The sequence below is a fragment of the Peromyscus eremicus genome, unplaced genomic scaffold (assembly GCF_949786415.1).
Source record: "Peromyscus eremicus unplaced genomic scaffold, PerEre_H2_v1 PerEre#2#chrX_unloc_1, whole genome shotgun sequence".
NCBI lineage: Eukaryota > Metazoa > Chordata > Mammalia > Rodentia > Cricetidae > Peromyscus > Peromyscus eremicus.
This window is the reverse complement of record NW_026734288.1, coordinates 6,155,926-6,176,722: the sequence shown is the minus strand read 5'-3', so window position 1 is coordinate 6,176,722 and position 20,797 is coordinate 6,155,926. Positions and strand designations below refer to the sequence as shown.

At 36.1% G+C, this 20,797-nt stretch overlaps 1 protein-coding gene across 1 annotated transcript; it reads right to left on the bottom strand.

Annotated features, from left to right (window-relative positions):
- Positions 1 to 307: 307 nt before the first annotated feature.
- Positions 308 to 1,992, bottom strand: LOC131900956 (zinc finger protein 665-like). The gene has a single exon (XM_059252262.1). The coding sequence runs from the start codon at positions 1,990 to 1,992 to the stop codon at positions 559 to 561; it is 1,434 nt and encodes a 477-aa protein (XP_059108245.1). The 3' UTR covers positions 308 to 558.
- Positions 1,993 to 20,797: the final 18,805 nt, after the last annotated feature.

Genomic DNA, 20,797 nt, shown 5'->3' with positions numbered 1-20,797 from the left:
TCTAAGTTTTGATCTTCTTTTAAATTTTTTTTTAAAAATTCTGTACATTTGTTAAATTTCATTCCATTAGGAATATTCTGTTTGGCTTCAATATCTGAGGACTCCATAACACTTGCTACTTTCTTAATATTGTATGTGTTATCTCTAGTATGTACTATGTGATGATTTTTAAGATTTAAGTACCCAAATAATGTTTTTGCAATGCTTTGTATTTGTAAGCTTTCTCTAATATATAGTTTTAGTGAGTTTTTGCAGAGATGATACATGGGGAAAGGACATAACATATTAATTATAATATTAAGGGTTCTGTATTCAATGGGTCTAAAGTGCCTTGAACATATTAATCATAGACAAAGAACTTGTGGCAATCTGTATTTTTTAACTTTCTTCTCCATTATGGATTTCTTGATAAACTTGAAGTGTTGAGGCCCTGGTAAAGGATTTGTCACATTATTTTCCTCTGTAAATTTTCTCTTCTGTGTGTATTCTGTGATGCATTTGTAGATGTGAGTCTATCCTAAAAAACTTGCCACATTCTCTGCATTTGTATGGTTTCACTCAAGTGTGTATTCTTTGATGAACTTTAAGTGTTGAGTTTCCAGTAAAGGACTTTCCACAATCTAAACATTTGTAAGGTTTTTCTCCAGTGTGTATTCTTTGATGAACTTTTAGTGTTGAGCCTTTGGTAAAGGACATTTCACATTCGTCACATTTGTAAGGCTTAACTCCAGTATGTATTCTTTTATGAATTTGAAGTGTTGAGCTCTGAGTAAATGACTTTCCACACACATTACATTTGTAAGGTTTCTCTCCAGTATGGATTCTTTTATGAACTTGAAGTGTTGAGCTATCAGTGAAGGACTTTCCACAATCTGAACATTTGTAAGGTTTTTCTCCAGTGTGTATTCTTTGATGAACATTAAGTTGTGAGCCGCTGGTAAAAGACTTTCTACACATATTACATTTGTAAGGTTTTTCTCCAGTGTGTATTCTTTGATGAACTTTTAGTGTTGTACTGTGAGTAAAGGCTTTTCCACATACATTACATTTGTAAGGTTTTTCTCCAGTGTGTACTCTTTGATGAACTTTTAGTGCTGAGTTGTCATTAAAGGACTTTCCACATACATTACATTTGTAAGGTTTATCTCCAGTGTGTATTCTTTGATGAACTTTTAGTGTTGAGACTTTGGGAAAGGACTTTCCACATTCTTTACACTTGTAAGGCTTCACTCCAGTATGTATTCTTTTATGAATTTGAAGTGCTGAATTCTGAGTAAATGACTTGTCACATATATTACATTTGTAAGGTTTATCTCCAGTGTGGATTCTTTTATGAACTTGAAGTTTTGAGCTATCTGTAAAGCACTTTCCACAATCTGAACAGTTGTAAGGTTTTTCTCCAGTGTGTATTCTTTGACGAACTTTTAGTGTTGTACTGTGAGTAAAGGCTTTTCCACATACATTACATTTGTAAGGTTTTTCTCCAGTGTGTATTCTTTGATGAACTTTAAGTGTTGAGCTACGAATAAAGGCCTTTCCACATATCTTACATTTGTTAGGTTTCTCTCCAGTATGTATTCTTTTATGAACTTGAAGTGTTAAACTTCGAGTAAATGACTTATCACATACATTACACTTGTAAGGTTTATCTCCACTGGGGATTCTCTGATGAACGTGAAAATTTGAGGCCTTGTTAAATGACTTGTCACATTCTTTACACTTGTATAATTTCTCTCCTGTATCGATCCTCTCATGAATATGAAGTGTTGAACTCTGAGTAAAAGACTTGCCACATGCTTCACATATAAAAAGTTTTTCTCCAGTATTGGTTCTCTGAGGAAGATGAAGAGAAAACCCACTGGCAAAGGACTTGCCATACACAGTACATTTGAAAGCATTCTCTTCAGTGTGAATTTTACAATGACCTCTGTATTTTGGTGCATGTAAGAGAAACATGTCATGCTCTGCATATTTGTATGATTCTTTTGTCATATGGATTTTATAATGTTCCTTAAGTACTGATAATATAGAAAGCAACTTTCCACACATTTTACATTTGTACAATTTTTCTCCACTATGAACCACATTAATTCTAAGAAAGTCTGAACATGTCCTGTAACTGTTCCCAAATTTCTTATATTTTTGTCCAACACTGAATCTTGGATTCCTCTCCAATTTTGAAGGGTCGGTGAAATACTGTCTACATGCTTTGAATGTTGGTTGTTTCCTTCTAGTGTGGCTTGAGTCATTTTGAATATTTGATAGGAAATGGCAGGATCTGAATGGAAATGACACAGAGTTACCTTTTTGAGGAGAAGCTGGAACTTCTTCATCTATTCTGTCAGGAATGTCAGTGATGGGTGCTGGATGAAGATCATTTCCTTCAGCACATGATTCAGTGTCCTCATTGTCAGATCTACATGCCCGGAACACCTTTATGTGTAATTCACCAAGGCGATTACATCCAAACTGTCCTGATATTTCTCTTTGGCAAGTATCCTGTGTATACTCTTTTGGAAACAACTCCTGAGTGGGATAACAAAACAGAGCTAGAAGAAATAAAAGGCAATTATTTTCTAACTGTGTGGAATAAGATAAAAATAATATAGAAACTTTTTCATAAAATGACACCAATATATGGAAAGTAGCAAAAAGATGTATCATAAATCTTCAGCACTTCTTCCATAAGGAATTAATGTCCAAAGATGATGGACATGGAGAAGTCCATATCATGAACTTGTATTTTATAATATGTAAAATTTTAAAGGGTCCTCTTTAAGAATGTCATTTAAGCATCCATTTTAAACATAATTGTTAGAATATGAAGTGAAGCTCTTAGCCATTATTAAAAATATCCTGTCCACTTGGAAATGCATTATCAATTTAGAACAAAATATCCCTTCCAACCAGGTAGTGGTAGTGGTGCATGACTTTAAACCTAGCACTTTGGAGGCAGAGTCAGGCAGATCTTTGTGAGTTGAAGGCCAGCCTGGCCTAAAGAGTAAGATCCAGGACAGGCACCACAATTATACAGAGAAACCCTCTCTGAAAAAAATCTTTTCCAAACAGTTAAATGTTAAAATTATTAAAATAAAAAATAGCATATATAGATTTTCTATGATTAATGATTATTAATACATGTTAATATGTAGTTTTTGAAGAAGAGTCATTATTAAAAAGAAAAAATAAAATGATCATGAAAAACAAATATCCCTATCCCCTTGTAGAGAGAATGTTTCAAAAATCTCCACAATCACATTGATAATTCTTTAGGCCTTTCATTTCTTCAGATACCTTAGAATATCTCAAATTGATAAAAGACTGGCCTTTCATCTCAACATTTGGAAGGCAGTGGCAGGTCTATCTCTGTGGGTATGAGGCCAGCCTGATCTACATATTCATTTCCAAGCTAATCAGGGCTACATGGTTACAGATTATGTAATAAAAAAAATGAAGCAGTGAGAAAAGTAAATTATATGTCCAGGAAAGAAAAAGAATGCCAAAATGTAACTCAGCAAAACTGGCCCAGGGTGACAAAAAATGGATGTGTTTCTCGACTGTACAGCTAATTGTCAACAAGGCAAATGTTAATCTTGGCCTCAATATATCCTGTTCTAACATAACTAACTGATAGAACCATTCCAGTTGGCCCATCAATGTGAATCACAGTCTGGCTTTTCCTTAAAGTGTTCTTCGCTGACTTGAATGCAGAATATGAATAGTGGCCAGAGTGCATTACAATCTCTTTTTTCCAAAAGGATCTAATATGTTTGGATTCAAAAACAAAAAATCAAGCTGGGTGGTGGTGGCACATGTCTTTAGTCCCAGTACTCAGGACACAGAGTATTTATTCCCAGAACTCAGGAGGCAGAGACAGGCTAATATCTGTGAGTTCAAGGCCAGCTTGCACTACAGAGAAAGTTCCAGGACAGCCAGGGCAAATACACAGAGAAACTCTGTCCCCCAAAAAACAACAAATTGATAAACGGCCTACTGAATAAAATTTATATTTTCAAAGTAGACTGAAATGTAGTATTCTATTTCAAAGAAAGATATCAGAAGTTTACATGTGAAATTTGCAAATTATTTTAAATGTAAATTTAATGTAAATATAAATATATCATTTCAAGCTTATCTCAGTCACTTTCCCTCCAACTCTTCTCATATCACCAAATCAATTATGTAACCTCCATTTGATAATTGTTACTCTTATATATTTATATGTATTTTTTCAAATATATGAAAAAATTATATAAAGCTTCAGAATGTTAGTCCAGCTTTATTGTTCATGATTATATCATTTCAGGTCTCACCACTTTGCATTAGATAAGCAATAACAGTATAACTATGGAAGATGGTCCTTGTCAGAGCATTCATTAAGTGTCTATAATTCTTTAGTAAGGGATTTGAGATAGAGGGACACTATGAATTGGGAAACAAAAATTCCAGAGAGTTTTTCAGTTATGATGGAAGTAAACTCAGTACAATGGTGAAAGAGAGACAAGCAATATCCTTAGCACCACACATAAGAATCTTGATATAATTTTTTTTGGTGTAGAATAAATATTATGTGTAAAATGATACTATGACTTTTTTCTTTCCTCTCTGTATCACCTTGAACTTCATATTATCTTATACTGAAACTTAGGACTTTAAGCAGAATGTGGAACAGGTATGGAAAGAGTAAGTATCCTTTATGTTGCCAAATATATAAGAACTGTTTTGAGTTTTCTCTATTTAGAATGATTATGTTGGTAAATACTTACAATAAACACAATCTATTATATGTAGATATGATCCTCCTACTGTTGAATTTTTATAATGAAAGGATGTTGTGTTTTGTCAGAAGCCTTTTCTGCATTTAATGAAGGGATCATTTGGTTACTTTCTTATAGTCTGCTCCAATAATATATTACATGTATTGATTTTCTTATTTTGATTCCCATTATCATCTCCTGGATGAAGCCACCTTGATCCTAGTAGATAATTATTTTCAAGTGTTCTTAAAATGGAACTATTCCATTTTGTTTTATAATTTGCAATGTGTTGGTGTTAGTTTTTCTCTAATGTTCTGGTGGGATTCTGTTTCGAACCCATCTCATTTCCTACCTTGAATTATTTTTATTGTTCCTTCTATTCAACTTCAGAACATGTGACATGATAAATTATTTATTTCATTTGGTTTACCTTTGTTAAGTTATATGCTAAAAAATTAATTCATTTGTTTTTGCTATTATACATATTGTATGTAAGTGAATGGAACTGAAAAGAATTATTCTAAGTGACTTAATCCAGAAAGACAAATACTACATATTTTCTTAAATTTGTGGATGCTAGCTTTAAAGATTTTGGTTTCTATATGGAGTTTAGGTAGCTAGTATGGGGCCACTGGGGTGTAGAGTTTTTTCCATAGACTGGATAATTAAAAACATCACTATTAAAAAGTTGGAGAAATTAAAACAGTATTAAGTCATAAAAGTAATGATAGAGTATTGTAGAATAGCAAATACAAAGAGGAGTAACAAAGATTACAGTCCTTTCCTTGATAATCTTAGAAATATATTTATTGACTATATGTATGTGGGTACATATGGTTAGATGGTAGTTTTCAGAAACCTCATTCCACTGTCTGTGGCCTAGTGATTGAACTCTGGTCAACAAACTTGAAGTGAAGCATCTTTAACTTTCTGGACATGAGAAATCTTTTGAGGAAACATAGAAAACCATACTTCTGTAGAAGTTTGTTAAAATGCATACATGTGTAAAAACTATTTAATTGCCATTTCTTTACAATGATGTATAAAATACCCAAACTTGAAATCATGTCCAACAAATAAAGCCTCATGAACTAGTAACTCTGTGCATTGTTTTCTGGTATTATATACAAGCATAGTGTGTATTGCCTTTGTAATTATTTACCAGGCAGTGGTGGCACACACCTTTAATCCCAGCATTTGGTAGGCAAAGCCAGGCAGATATCTGTGAGTTCAAGGCTAGCTTGGTCTACAGAGCGGGATCCAGGATAGGCACTAAAACTACATGGAGAATTTCTGTTTCAAAATATAACAACAACAGCAACAAAAACCCAAAAACATTGATAAAGCTCACATATTTAAAGCACGGAATACAGAGATATCAAACTTATGTTCAACTGGACACTTTAACCCAACTGAAATACATTCATGGTGTTAGAAGGTAGTATATATTCTACATGAGAACAAAAGTACTCATCAGTCTTTCCTTGTTATGAACCATGTGACTATATATTCTCACTAGCCTGAAAGGAATGCACAAAACTGGCAGATTTTTGTTGGCAATTACTAACCAGCAATTGATTGTCTTAAACCCAACATTATTGTTGGAACCGATACTTGACACTGTTATTGCAGCCAAGAAACTGAGACCAAATTGTCATGGCCTGAGATGAAAAAACTATTATTATTTTGCTTAATGAACATGGCATAAATGAATGCTATATTGTTATAGATTTATTCATCACTCATCCTTTACTAGAAAAGTTTAATATGGAAAATTTGTAGAACTGAGCCATATCTTGGGGTTTTTATCTTAACCCTTACATTGTGGGTTAGATACCTATGAAAAAATTGATACAGAGAGAAGATAAAGACAAGAAATGGTAAATAACTCTAGAGAAGAAGAAGTTTACAAACATTTTGGGACCAATGGCCATACAATCACCAACTATGTGCAGCAAGGCCAAAACTCACAGAAGACCAAGTCAGACAAAATCTCAGCTTATAAAATGGAAAGTAGACCAAAAGTCACAACATTTTTACAAGAACATATGTGCAGTTTCTAGCTTCCACAAAGAAGAAAATAACAACAGGGAATATCAATAATATTCAAAGTCTTGTGTTCAGAAACAGTTGGCTAGCACAAATCTTCCTCATTTTTTAAAATCTATTTTCTGTTATTTCTTTGATAAGGAGAATGAGACATGGTGCAGGAATCATGACATTGGTTTAGTGTGGTAAAGGGATGGTACGCAAGGAGGTAAAAGAACTAAAAATAAATTGATCCCTATACAGTATAAAAAATTCAAAAAATAAGAATAACACTAGAATTACTGTCACACAGGAGAAAAATTCAAAAATTTGTTAGAACACAGAATAAAGCCCCACATACATTGTCAAATTGCTATTGGTATACTAAATTCCACCTAATCACTATTCTGATGAAATGGTGGAAAATCATGTAAAATTCTCTGTGTGCTTGATCCTAGTACACAATTCTAAACAAAATTCTTAGGCATCACTTCTAGTGAGGAGCCAGGTTAATCCAAATGTAGTTATTGTTTGTTTCTTTCTTTGTATTCCACAAATAAACCAGTTTTCTTCCTACTTACCTGAGTCTCTACCTTTTGCTTCCTCTATGTTCACTGTCCAGGGTTCCTTGTTCTTTTCAAGACAGGTGACTAGTTCTGGTTTTGATACAGAAAGGCCTGTGAATTAGAAGAGACAGAATAATTTCTTTACATGATGTGGAAAATAGTTGGGTTCTAACACAGGCTTATACTCAGTGGATATGAAGTTACATAAGGAAAGACTCATAAATGAATTCTTATTAGTACATTCTTGACAGGTGTTGTAGACTTCTCAGGAATCCATTATGTTAATTTTGTATACATTCAACTTCCCTTTAATTACCCCATTACAAAAATAAAACTACTATAATCAAAATGTGTTCAACCATTATTGCTAATGAGTGACTGCTGAAAAAAAAACCCATATGGGATTGAAGGGAGTATTTGCTAAATTAAAAGACCACTTAGAATAAAAAAATTTTTAGTAAGTATTACACTCACCAAAATTTTGAAATAAAAGGGTGCTGTGGATATCGCTCTGTATAAATAAACACTGATTGGCCAGTAGCCAGACAGGAAGTATAGGCGGGACTAACAGAGAGGAAAATAGAGGAACAGGAAGGCAGAGGAGGGGACTGCCTGGAGCCACCTCCAGGACAAGCAAAATATAAGATACCAGTAAGCCACGACCCATGTGGCAAAGTATAGAAATGGGCTAAATATAAGAGTAAGAGCTACACAATGATAAGCCTGAGCTAATGGCCAAGCAGTTTAAATAATGTGTGTTTATTTTATAAATATGCTCCGGGACTGGCAGGACTTGGCATGAGCTGGAGAGAAAATCTCCAGGTACAATTGGGAGCTTGGATTCATTAATAGAAAACAATTCAAAATACTAATAAAAATTGATAGACATTCCGAGGGCTAAGCAGCAATCATGAAAGAATTTATTCTCACCTACAGAAACCAGGTTGCTGTAGTTCTCCAACATGACCTCTCTGTATAAATTTCTCTGAGATGTGTCCAGGCATTCCCATTCCTCCTTGGAGAAATTGATGGCCACGTCATTGAATGTCAACAAACTCTGAAGTGAAAATTCAATTTTGCTTTGTTATGAAGGTTTGAGTCTTTATTTGCCCCAGGAAAGAGTATTCAACTAAAAAACTGTCTGTGTTATCAGTAATCAATCTGCAATTTTCCAATGTTATATATTAACAGGGAGGAAGCTGTGACTTTTTCATGAAAGTGCCCAACAGATAAACATTTTATTAAATGTGCACCTTTTCTCAGTGACAAAAAATGTCTGCTGTTGTCCTCAGTTGGAATTGAGTTTCAACATTTATCTCTAATGTCAGAAAGTTTGTAAATATTTCAGGTCATAAACTGATATAGTAAGTCATACCAAAGTATAAAAGAGGCAGGAAAGAGTGGAAAGCAGGATGTAGAACAGAAATGATACTGAAAATAAAGAATTTATGTTCAGAATAAAATAAAACACAGCCGGGCAGTGGTGGCACATGCCTTTAATCCTAGCACTCGGGAGGCAGAGGCAGGAGGATCTTTGTGAGTTTGAGGCCAGCCTGGTCTACAGAGCAGGATCCAGGAAAGGTGCAAAGCTACACAGAGAAACCCTGTCTCGAAAAACCAAAAAAAAAAAAAAATAATAATAATAAAAATAATAAAACACAAAATACAGCTTTCTTACAGTGAGGAACTATAGTGATGGTTGAGAGTTCTGCAAATGAAGCATTAAATTGTGAAATGTCAACCTGTCTCATTTTTGTACATGATTTTACCTGAGAACATGCCATCTGTCCTTCCCTTTCCTTATGATTCCTGTCAAGAAGTTTATCTTAAAGTTTCACCTTTCAGACACTATTCTGTGTGCAAAAGCAGCAGCACCTATATTCCCCAATTCTACATGCAGAGACCAGAAAGCAGGGGAAAAAAAGTGACTTGTGCCACAGCACAGATGTAGAAACATGAACTTGTACAGACAGATCAAAACTCAGCTTCTCCTTTCCTGCATTGAGAGGAATTCCTTTATTCCTTAAGTTCATGGAAATCTCTATCACCTGGGTATGTGGCATCAGTGTCCTACTTTATACTGTGCACAGACATTTGAAATTGAGTCTGAACATGGCTGTAAAATGTCCTAGTGACCCCTTCCTCACATTCCATTTCCCTGAGATCATTAATTAAGACATAACTTGTACCTTTATTTGAAATAGTGGAGGACTCTGAGGGGTGGCCCCAGCTGAAAGTATTTCTCATACAGGGTAAGTAATATACTTGCCTACAGCCAAGGCCCAGCAGGAAATTGATACCACACCATTGTCTCCAATAAAGCATTCCCTTTAGTTTCCATGATCCATTCCAAAATTCCACTATTTTACAGTTTGGCAGTGAGACAAATGATTAGATTCTCTCTTAAGTGTATTTTAAACAGTGAAAATTCTTCTTTTGGTTTCACTTGCAAATGCTGTATCTGAATAATGGTATCCCTGGACTCAGTTTAATATTTTTGGTTGATAATGAAGACACTTCAACTCCAACCACCTAAACTTTCCTTGTTGAGACTTTTTGATTGTTTGCCAAATCCACATGAATATACATACATTTTGCCTATAAGTTCTCCATTAGTTCATTTGTTCAAAGAATGTACTATATAACGTAGAATGTAATATTGCATCAGCTCCCAGGGTAGTGATTGTTAGCAGGTGTCAGTGCAATTGAAGGGCATTGCAACTTCACTGTAAGGTTAATAGGTAGCAAAGAGAAATGATGAAATAGACTCTTTGAATCTAGCCAAACACACACACACACACACACACACACACACACACACACACACACACAGACCAAAAAAAAAACCCACAAAAAAAACAGAAGAAAACTTGCCTGAGAAGACAATTTCATACCACCTTATGACTGGCAAATTCTGTTTGGAAGTATGTATTAAATTTAAACAATTAAACTTATTATATAACACAGTTTGCCTTTCACAAAAATAATACTTTAAACATTATCCATTGACAAAGAGTTATACTATGCATTAACACAGATAATTTATTTTGAAAAAAATAAAGTGAGAAAACAGTGAAAAGCAGCACACACTCATATGACATGCATTCAAAAATCTTTACCTTGACAACCACATCAGAAAATGAAAAAAAGGCTTGTAAAAACTGAGAGGTAATGTACAGGTTTGGGATCACCACTAAAAAGCATTTGTAGAACAGGCAACAAATCTTACTTCCATATATACATTTACCTGAGAAAAAGCCATGTCTCTTTTCTCTTCCATCTGGATACACTCAGGAAACTTTTCTCAAAATTTCACCTTCCTGATAATGTTTTAGGTTTCAAAACAAGAAAGTCTCATATACTTTCTACCACACTAAGAGACTGGAAGGCAGGATCAAAAAGCTCACTCTGTGTACTTTAACAGAGCAGAGATGTAGAAAAACATGAGCTCCCAGAGGCAGACAAAACTGTAGATCCTACTTTTATGCTATCAGGTAGGTAGTCTGTTTGGCCAGCATCATGAGTGTTTTTAGTGCAGACCTGGCAGCATGGTTAAATTGATGTACTATAGATAGCAGAGTCAGGTTTGCATTGCAAATTGAGGCTGAGCACAGCTGACTTTGAGAAGCATTAAGGGCCCTCACATTCTCTTTCTCTAGGGTGTGTGATTAAAGCAAAATGAGGCTTCAATGGAGGATAACAGACAGTATCTGTGGGGTAGTCTTAGATAAAAATAATTCTTTAAGTGGGTAAAAAACCTAGTTGCTTGTGTCCAAGAAGCATGAAGGCAATGTATTCCCCTCTAAAGTCTCCACTGACTTTCCCTATTGGTTTCCATGTTCTGATTTATAATACTAAGATTCTGCAAATTTGCAGTGAGACTCGAGATAAAAACTTTCACAAATTTATTTTTACAGTGACATTACTTCACCCAGGGATGAATTGGATAGTTGTTACTCAAACACACCATTAATATTTGGAAGTAACCTGGCAAACTTGTTTTGTCTTTTTCTTGCACTAATGTAAGGTATTTACTAGAATCAGTGCTGCGTGACATTCATGTACTTTGCAGAAATTCAAAGGAGGAATTCACATGTGCTTCATGGTGTTTAAATTTCAATATTCAGTTTTTACTTACGACAACTTATACATATGTTTTCCATAGGATTCCAATAAACACCACTCCCTCACTTTGGAATAAAAGCCAAATTTCAAAAGCCCTACAGAAGATTAAAGAGAAAATACTAAACTGAAGATGCAATGATCTTGTTTAGAGATGGAATTCTGCAGCATAACCATCTCCTTCATAAATGAATAAACCTTTCACGACAGTCCAGATATATATGTCAAGGCTCTGCAGAAAGAATCCAGACTGGAACCCAGACTATGAGGAAGAAAATAAAACTGGGGGTAGAATTAAATATAATCAGTTCAGAGAAAGACAGAAGCATGATGATGACAAATAACACCAGCCATGTGCTTCTCCTTACTCACAGTGGGCATAACAAATTGCAGTTATGTTAATTTACCTGTATGTTCCCCAAAATTTATTTGGTAACAGCATGCAAACTAATGTCTTCCTATATGACAAACCTGGTGTATGAATTTCATGGTTATTAATTATATGTTATCATCTAGTCTCTCATTCAACTGTGTCAATTCCACACCTGCAAAAGGCACATTGGATTCATTGAGATTAGGTGAAGAATCTGCCTGGGCATTGAAATGATACCTTCCTTAACCATGCTTCTACCACAAAGTTCTATACCAAAGATTTTTATTTTAACATCAAAGAGATTATGTCTGTCACAATTTGAATGGATGTGTTGTCCCCAAACAGACATATGTCCATTCTTGGACATAAGGCAGAGAACCACTCTGAGACCATGACAAACATATGTTACACTAGACATGAGTTAAATGCTGCCTTATTTCTCCTAATAAACTGGCATCTCTACCTTGGTCAAACTGCAATTAAAAGTCATTTCTTAAGACTGGAATAATCTATTACTCATAAATCTTTGCTCCATATTCCTTTTTGTTTCTCTTTATTGATGGTTCCAAATATACTGCTCTGAGGATATGGAAATATGTCATCTGAACTAGTTTGTGGTACATTGGAAATGGAAAGTACTGTGTATTTTCCTTGAAATTTTAATAAAAAGGAACAACATGCTTTCATGCCTATATATTAATAAGTTTGTACATGAATAAATCAGACAAATGATAAAGCAGGTATGCAGTGAGCAGAGTCTTACATTATTCAAGCACATACTTCAGCATAGAGACCCACCAGTTCCTTCCACCTTAGTGTTCAACTACTCCACTTAATTGACACAATTAAGAGAAGACACATTGTGGTTGACATAACTTGTTCAATACAGGCACTTCTTCTTAACATTTAACAAAGACACTTGTTATACAGAACCAATGTTTTCTAAGGACAGAGGTAACTCCCTTCACACTGTGTCAAGGAGCTATGACACAGAAACACACACACATACACACACACACACACACACACACACACACACCATACAGACATGTGTACACACAACATCATAAAACAGAAGAATATACACTAGTCTATACTAGTGAATTATAGTACATTAGGAGCCCACAGCTTTCCTGCATAGATGTGATCTGACGTATCAGTTGTCTTGTGAGAAATTTTCCATCTTGAATTCTCTGTGTAATTCAGTTCTTTGAATATGACTTCATAAATTCAGATCATACCCAATTCACAATGTGACCATTAGAAACAAAGAGAACAGCATAAGTTATGAAAAGTCAGTGGATTTTGGCTGTGTTTCACACACTCTCAAGTCATGATCAGAGCAGAAGTCTACTAATGCTCACATGATCCATACTTATAGGAAAACTGACATTGTGTAAGAGAAACCCCACAACACACATTGGACCTTAAATAACTGCTTGATAATGTCAAAGTTATTTAGAGGAAAAAGTCTGTGCAAAAAGAAATTAATAAAAAGTAGTAATAATAAGAGAAGGATGATCAAATTTTTTCTGAACATATAGTTAAATTTGCGAGAGATAAAACAGAAAATTATAAAATGGAAGAGAGAGAGTTGTGGGTCCCCATATGGGAGGCAGTAGTACAATGTGAGAGAAGTGGTGGTGCAGATCCCTTTTCTGCTTTTCTGTGACAAATGAGAGTGGTTGTGAATAGGAGGGGCCTGACAATGAGATCACAACTTCATGGCTAATCAAAGGCTTTATCCATGCAGATGACATAGATCTCACTGCATCCATAAAGTGAGTTGCCTTTTTCCATGTCTTCTAAGAACTATTAAATTCTGTTACAGGACATAATAGAAATTGAGCCAAGTAGACTTGGAATGAAATACCACTAGCAAGGGTTCACATAAGCTTTTCTTCATTTGAGATGATTTCCCTCATTGCTCATGAATTTATGTGATTTTATATGATAGTATAGGTATACACACACCTATCTATACCCACATGAACACATCAAATGGACTTAATTTCCTGAGGTTTTCTGTTGCAATCATCTTTCTGTGTAACAGAACTCAGTATTTCTTTTACTTATAGAGTTTTCTGTTAATGTTTTCATTGGTGGAAGTCTTACTTATAGTACTAGAATTCACTTATGTATTGACAACAATCAAAACTTTGCCTCAAAGTAAGGGAAAATAAGCAAAGAAAATAGCACACTAGATGTACTTCTTATTTAAGAAATAGAACTACTGTGGGATAATACTTTCGTACAATGGTTTAATAAAACACTGATTAGCCATTAGCCAGGCAGGAAGTAGAGACAGGATAAGCAGACAAAGAAATTTCTGGGAAGAGGAAGAATGAGTGAGTAGACACCAGCCCACCGTCCAGGGAGCAGCATGTAACAGCACACAGGTAAAGCCACAGAACACGTGGCAACATTTAGATTAACAGAAATGGGCTGAGCTTAAATGTAAGAGCTAGCCAGTGGTAGATCTAAGCTAATATCCAACCAGTTTTAATTTATATAAGCTTCTCTGTGTTTACTTGGATCTGAATGTCTGTGGGACTGCAGGGCTACCAGGTGAGGAACACAGATAAACTTTCATCTACAAATGGCACCAAAGGGCTCAAGTTTCCACGTAAAACCTGAGAATACTTAATAAGCAGTTCTAGATGGAGCCAAAAACAGGTTCCTGCTTCATGTCTCATGCAAGTGGCAGGACACTGCAACATGCATGCTACTCTATGGCAAGTTTGCCGCATGCAGGCTGAAGCTACAGCATGGCACATTCCCGCTGAGTAAACAGAGGTTTCTGTAAGCCATGCAACATGGTGTGCCGTGTATATAGATTTTCCTACTAAAAAAAAAGAGGTTTCTGGGCTACATGCTGTTTTAATGGAGGCATAGAGCTACTGCTTCTGAGAGTTGGTGGTACACATGGCTCCCAGACCCAGAGCTGAAAGTAAATGTACTACCGCCATGTTGTAACATGGAGGTGGGTGGAACCAGCAGCCAAAGCTGCCATTTCAGTTCTAGTAATGCTGCAATTTAAAGCAATAGATTTACAGTAAGGCAGATTCAGATGGAAGAAGATTTTAAATGGCTTACAGTGTATGTAAAAATGTACATAGCCTTGGAAGACAGAAGAAAATGAATATAGACAGTTATATAAAGAAGTAGAAAGGTTAAAAAAATAAAGTCTTTAAAAAGACAATAACAGTAATACAAAAAATAAGCCACATAAACATGGAAATCACACACAGAATCTGGAATATATTGTCTTTGGGATTTTTAACTGCAGAGAGACTTTTGATTTTAAAAGATGCTGAGTTAAATCAATATGTATATTTAAAGATATCTTGATTTAAAAATTTGTCTAAGGACATGTTGCTCTGGAAAAGAGGTTCTGCCTTTTTTCCCACAGATAAGAACCTGCGGATTGCTTCCAGGCTCTCATGGTTTAATCAAAAAAGACCACCTGAGTGGTCTCCAGATGATCCAACATCCAAAATCCACTTTAAGGCAACTGGCTCAGACAATGTAGTGTCACAGATTACTCCAGTCAGGACTTGATCATAGTTCTTAATTGTCTTAGGTTCCCCATAAGTTACCATCACCCACAACCAGCAGAAAGTAGTATGAGAAGCTATGCTAAAATTCCCAAAAAGTATTTATAATTGTATATTTTTTATTTAAAGGTGGTTGATTATAAAGGCAATTTCTTCCCTAAGAAAAAAAGGGGATAGTGTAGATACGCTAGGATGTAAGGGTAGATTATTGAATCTACTTTTAAAGAGCAACAATTTGTTTGAAATTGGACTGTCTCTCCACGATGAAGGAAAGAAGGATTATGTCTGGAGTGCAGGAGATCTTTTGGGGCTTATTTTGGTGCTACTGTGCCCTGTGATTAAAGTCATGGGGAAACTACAATAATCTAATCCAGGAAGGATGACAAAAGGCACAGATCCATCAGGAATGAAGATATGGGTCACTCCTCCAGGAAAAGAACCAGATGTGCTGAAGTACTTGAAGAGGGTGGAAGAAATACAAAATGGGTGGTAGAGGAAGGTAGTTCTAAATACCATCTAAGGCAATATGACCAGTTGCATAAATGAGGATTATAACTGAAATGAGTGTTTGTGTTGTATTTTGTTAATAATGCCTTTGTACATATAACTGTATGTTTTTTAGTATACTTATAATACGTTGCAACATCAATTAAGAGAATATCTTGGCCAGGTGGTGGTGGTGCATGACTTTGATTTCAGCACTTGGGAGGCAGAGCCAGGTGGATCGCTGTGAGTTAAAGGCCAGCCTGGTTTACAAAGCAAGATTCAGGACAGGCACCAAAACTATACAGAGAAAACCTGTCTTAAAAACAAACAAACAAAAAACAAAACAAACAAACAAACAAACAAAAAAGAGACCAAAAAGGAGCCAGTTTCTAATGCAAGAACATAAGTGTCCTTGTATTTTCAGGCTCAAACCTGGGCCACCCAACTGTAGATGGAGAGAAATGATGCAGCAGCCACAAGTCCAGGGGAAAAGAGGTTTTATGGGAAAAAATGAAATTTCAGAATTACATGCTTTGGCAAACTGGAATTGTGTAGAAGAGATATGGGACAAGGTGATTTTTTGAAACTATGGGTCTAGACTTTGAGTATTTGGAAACATTGGGTTAGATTTTTTTTGGTGGAGACCCACGAATTGCTGAGCATAGTTATCTGGGCTACTCAACAAGATTATCTAGATAGCTTCAAGGGCCATAAAACTCAGAAATAATGTCCTCAGGAGCAAACTGCTCTGTATTTGTTTGAGTTGTCATGGCATATTCCTGAGGTCCTTCCTGGAACTGAGTACAGTAGGTGGTATAAGGTGGTGGCTTTTCCCTAAAATGGAGTCTGTATTGCTTTCACAGTTATCAGATGTAAGTTTGAGATACTAGAAAGCTATCCCCCAAGGGACATTGCCACTATTCTAAATACATAATGCATTTGCAATTGTATGTGGGAGAGTTATGTTATGTATAGGCATAATTGTGACCTGGTTATTATTTTTATTTGGAAATTAATCATGGCCTAAGAAGATATGGTTTTGTCAAGTTGAAAAGGGGTTGATTGTGATCGCTATTCTTGGTTGTCAATTTGACTATATTCAGAATGAACTTTAATTCAGAAATAGAGAGCACAATTGTGATCTGGATCTTGAAGCAAGAAGACAATGTGTCTTTGATTCAGATTCTGAGGCTGGATGACACATATCTTTAATCCAGACTTGGAGGCTAGAAGAAACACCTTTGATCTGGGTTACACCTACTGCTGGAAGAACAAAGGAAAAAGGTTAGTTATGTGTTTCTTCATTGTTTCAACTCGCCTTGACAGCACATCCATTCTTTAACTGGCATTGAAGCCTACTTCCATAGGAGTCCAGCATATAAAGAAAGTAGCTGAGACACCCAGCCTTATGGGATTGAGCAGCTACTAGCTTCATCAACTTTCCATTTATATCTTGCCAGTTTGGGGCTTCAGCCTGTAAGGCATTCTAGAAATTTCCCATATAAATATATATGTGTTGTGTATACGTACATATATATGTATACATTTAGATAGATATGTAGATAGATAAGGAGAGAGAGAGTAAGGGGGGAGAGAGAGAGAGAGAGAGAGAGAGAGAGAGAGACAGAGACAGAGACAGAGACAGAGACAGAGACAGAGAGAAAACCATTCCATAAATTCTGTTACTCTAGAGAACACTGACTAACACACTGGGATTCCCAGTTAATTAAATTTCTATACTTTTAGTCCTATGTTTTTATTTATACTCTAACTGCACATCTGAAACATTCTTAGCAAAGACTTCAATACCAGTTTGTAGAGATTTGCAGAAAATACCTTACCTATTGTATGAAGCTAAAGAATATGGAAAACAACGAAGCATAGAATTTGTTATTTGTAATGAAAAATGTATAAAATAGTATGAACCATTAGATACATAGCAAGATTAGTTTGTTTGTTTTGATCAAGTTGATGGATACTTGTTACTTAGCAGAAAGCAATTTATTAATTTAATCTAGTAGGCATGTATTCTTTAATATATTAAAATTCAAATATTAAATAAATTGATGCTTAAAAGAGAAACACCAACATCAATCACCAAGGAAGGAGAAAGTAAACTCTGTCTCCAGTTCAAAAGCCATCATTTAAAATTGTAGTTAATGGACTGAATGATGGAGCTGCGGATATGGCTCAGTGGTTAAAAAGCACTGACTGCCCTTCCAGGAGATCTGGATTCAATTCTCAGTACCCTCATGGAAGATCACAACTGTGTGTAGCTCCAGTTCTAGGGGATCTGACACCCTCACAGACATCTGCTGATCTTGATTTTATCAGTTCTTATGAAATGGTTGGAATGTTTTGATGTCACGTACTTTCCCTTAGTTGCTGAACCATCTTTGGGTGGATCCCTGGGTGGTATCAGGTTATGGATCCAGATGTTGCCTACCAGTAAGCCTGTCATGGCACCGGTGCCTGGTTCCTTAAGCTTGTCACGGCAGCTGTGTGGTCAAGCTGTTTTGGGCCCCCTACACCCTTTACCAATATCTTTCAGGCTTGTCCTGAAAGGGATTGAAATGCCACTGTGTCCACTTCTGGGTGGTACCTGCACAATCCACAGAACCAGCAACTGACCCTAGTCTTCTCTTACTCAGTCAAACCATCATAGGGAATACCCCATGAGGCTATAGGTGCATGCTTGGCAGCAGAAGGCATTGTAACAGGAGTAGAAACCATAGGCATTTGGGCAACTTCTTCATATAGCTTTCTTGTGCCTTCAGGACCTGCTTGGGCCCAATCACTTGTATACCACTTCCATTGGATAATAGGTTGCTGCTGTGCATGTCCTATTTCATGACTTGGTAGGTCAGATAACACCCAGCTCATGATGGGCAGTTCAGGTCATGTGGTAAGTGCTGTCCCACCTTCAAATGTTCAGTTTCTCCTAGTGGCTGGAATTGATGGCATGGGCTTACATACTTGGCCATACTTATTTTTGAAAATGGTTCTAAGAGCACTAGTGGGAGACACTTGGAAAGACTTTAATAGATATTGTAATGCTCCTATTTTCCAATGCTCCTATTCTTGTATTTCATTAAAATTTGTTCTTTTACTCTGTGTGTGTGTGTGTGTGTGTGTGTGTGTGTGTGAGTGTGTGTGTAGACTATGTTGCAGAGGCTGTAAATCTCAGAGTGATTTCCCTGCCTCTGTGTCCAGATTGCTGGTACTAAAAAAGTGCACTACCACACACAGCTTGAAAAATAGTTTTTATGGTCTATGTCTCCTCTTCTTAATAGTGGTCATAGAGGCTACAAGATGGTGTCAGAACCCCTGATACTAGAGTTACAGATAGTAGTGAGATTCTGTATGTACTAGGAAAGGAAGCTTAATGCTCTGAAAAATCTTTCAGGGCTCCTAACTGGTGAGATATTTTCTACCATAAGTTTTATATTCTTGTTTTTGTTTCCTGTCCAAGGCAGCCTAGTTAGGATCAGATAGCTGATGCTGATTGAAAAGTAGAATTTGCCTCCATTTGAGAGAAAAAGGCAAGGATGAGCTCCCTAATTATATGTGACCATGACAACATGGTCAGCCAATTATCCATATATATACAACCAACAAAAATGGATCCAGCAGGTTGTATTCATGTATTTCAGCATACTGATTCACTCACACTTAACAAGGAAAAATTTAGAAGAGATTTGGGAAGGGAGTGAATGAAGAGATAAAAGGGAAAAGGGATATAATATCTTTTAATTAACAATTTATGGAAATAAATTTTAAATAAAAAGAGGTGCTAGAGAGATAGCTCAGCAATTAACAGCACTGGGTGTTGTTACAGAAGACCCAGGTTCCATTTCTAGAGCCCACACATTAGCTAAATTCATTCCTGGCATCTTATGCCTTCTTATGGCCTCTGTAAGTACTGTGCACTGACACATGCATAGAAAACACCCATATAATTTATGTTTTTAAGTTAGAAAATGGAAAAAAATGAAATTTTCTACAGTGATGTCACAGTCCTTAGACAGACATCAGCCTGGGATAGTTAAAAGAATGTCCCTATGGTCTTGCATGGAAGATGCTTTGGCCTTCCACTGAGCCAGAATGTTCAGAGGCAAAAGCAGCTTTATCTTGAGGATAATATAGTTCATCATAACCATTTATCTAAGAGCAGGGTATACAGTGCTGTTAAGTGACTTGCCCTTGAATATTTTTGTATTTCTATTCTCTATCTTTTCCATCTGTGACAATGGCATCAGTACAGTTATCTTTTAGCTTGAGCATCAAGATTAACAGGTTGCATAGGTTCCAAAGTGTCGCGAACTGGGTCTCAGTAGGGCCACCAGACCGAGGGAGAACGGGGTGAAGGTGTTTAGGATAATTGGAATTCGGCAATGACAGACAGACACAGACACCAGAGTACGTTGTGAAACTGTTATAATTTTATTGAACATCAGGCTGAGATTTTGTACAATCTTAATAAGGCACTAAGTCCAGGGACAAAAGAAAAACAATAGGCGCAATTTTTTGTGGTCACACAATGTGGTTTTTAGAATAATTAATCCTTTTAGGAAGAAACATGTTGTGGCCTGAACCCTAAGAGCCAGATCACGTATTTAATAATCAGTGATCTATTTTTAGTAATTTATTAAAGACAGTTTAAAGTCCTTGCCAAGAGCCTTAGCCCACCTCTTTAGCACAGGTGCTATACTCCTCAATATAGCTGACCTTGTCTGCCTATCATATGTACACCATACCTTTCTGCTTCTAACCAGCCTTTCCATAAAAGGCAACTGATTCCACAACATTCTTTTCCCCCATGATTTACCCAACCGATTGCCTTCATAGTCATAAGCCCCTGTAAAAGGGGGTGGATCTAAGTAATTTCTACTTCTGGGATTTCAACGA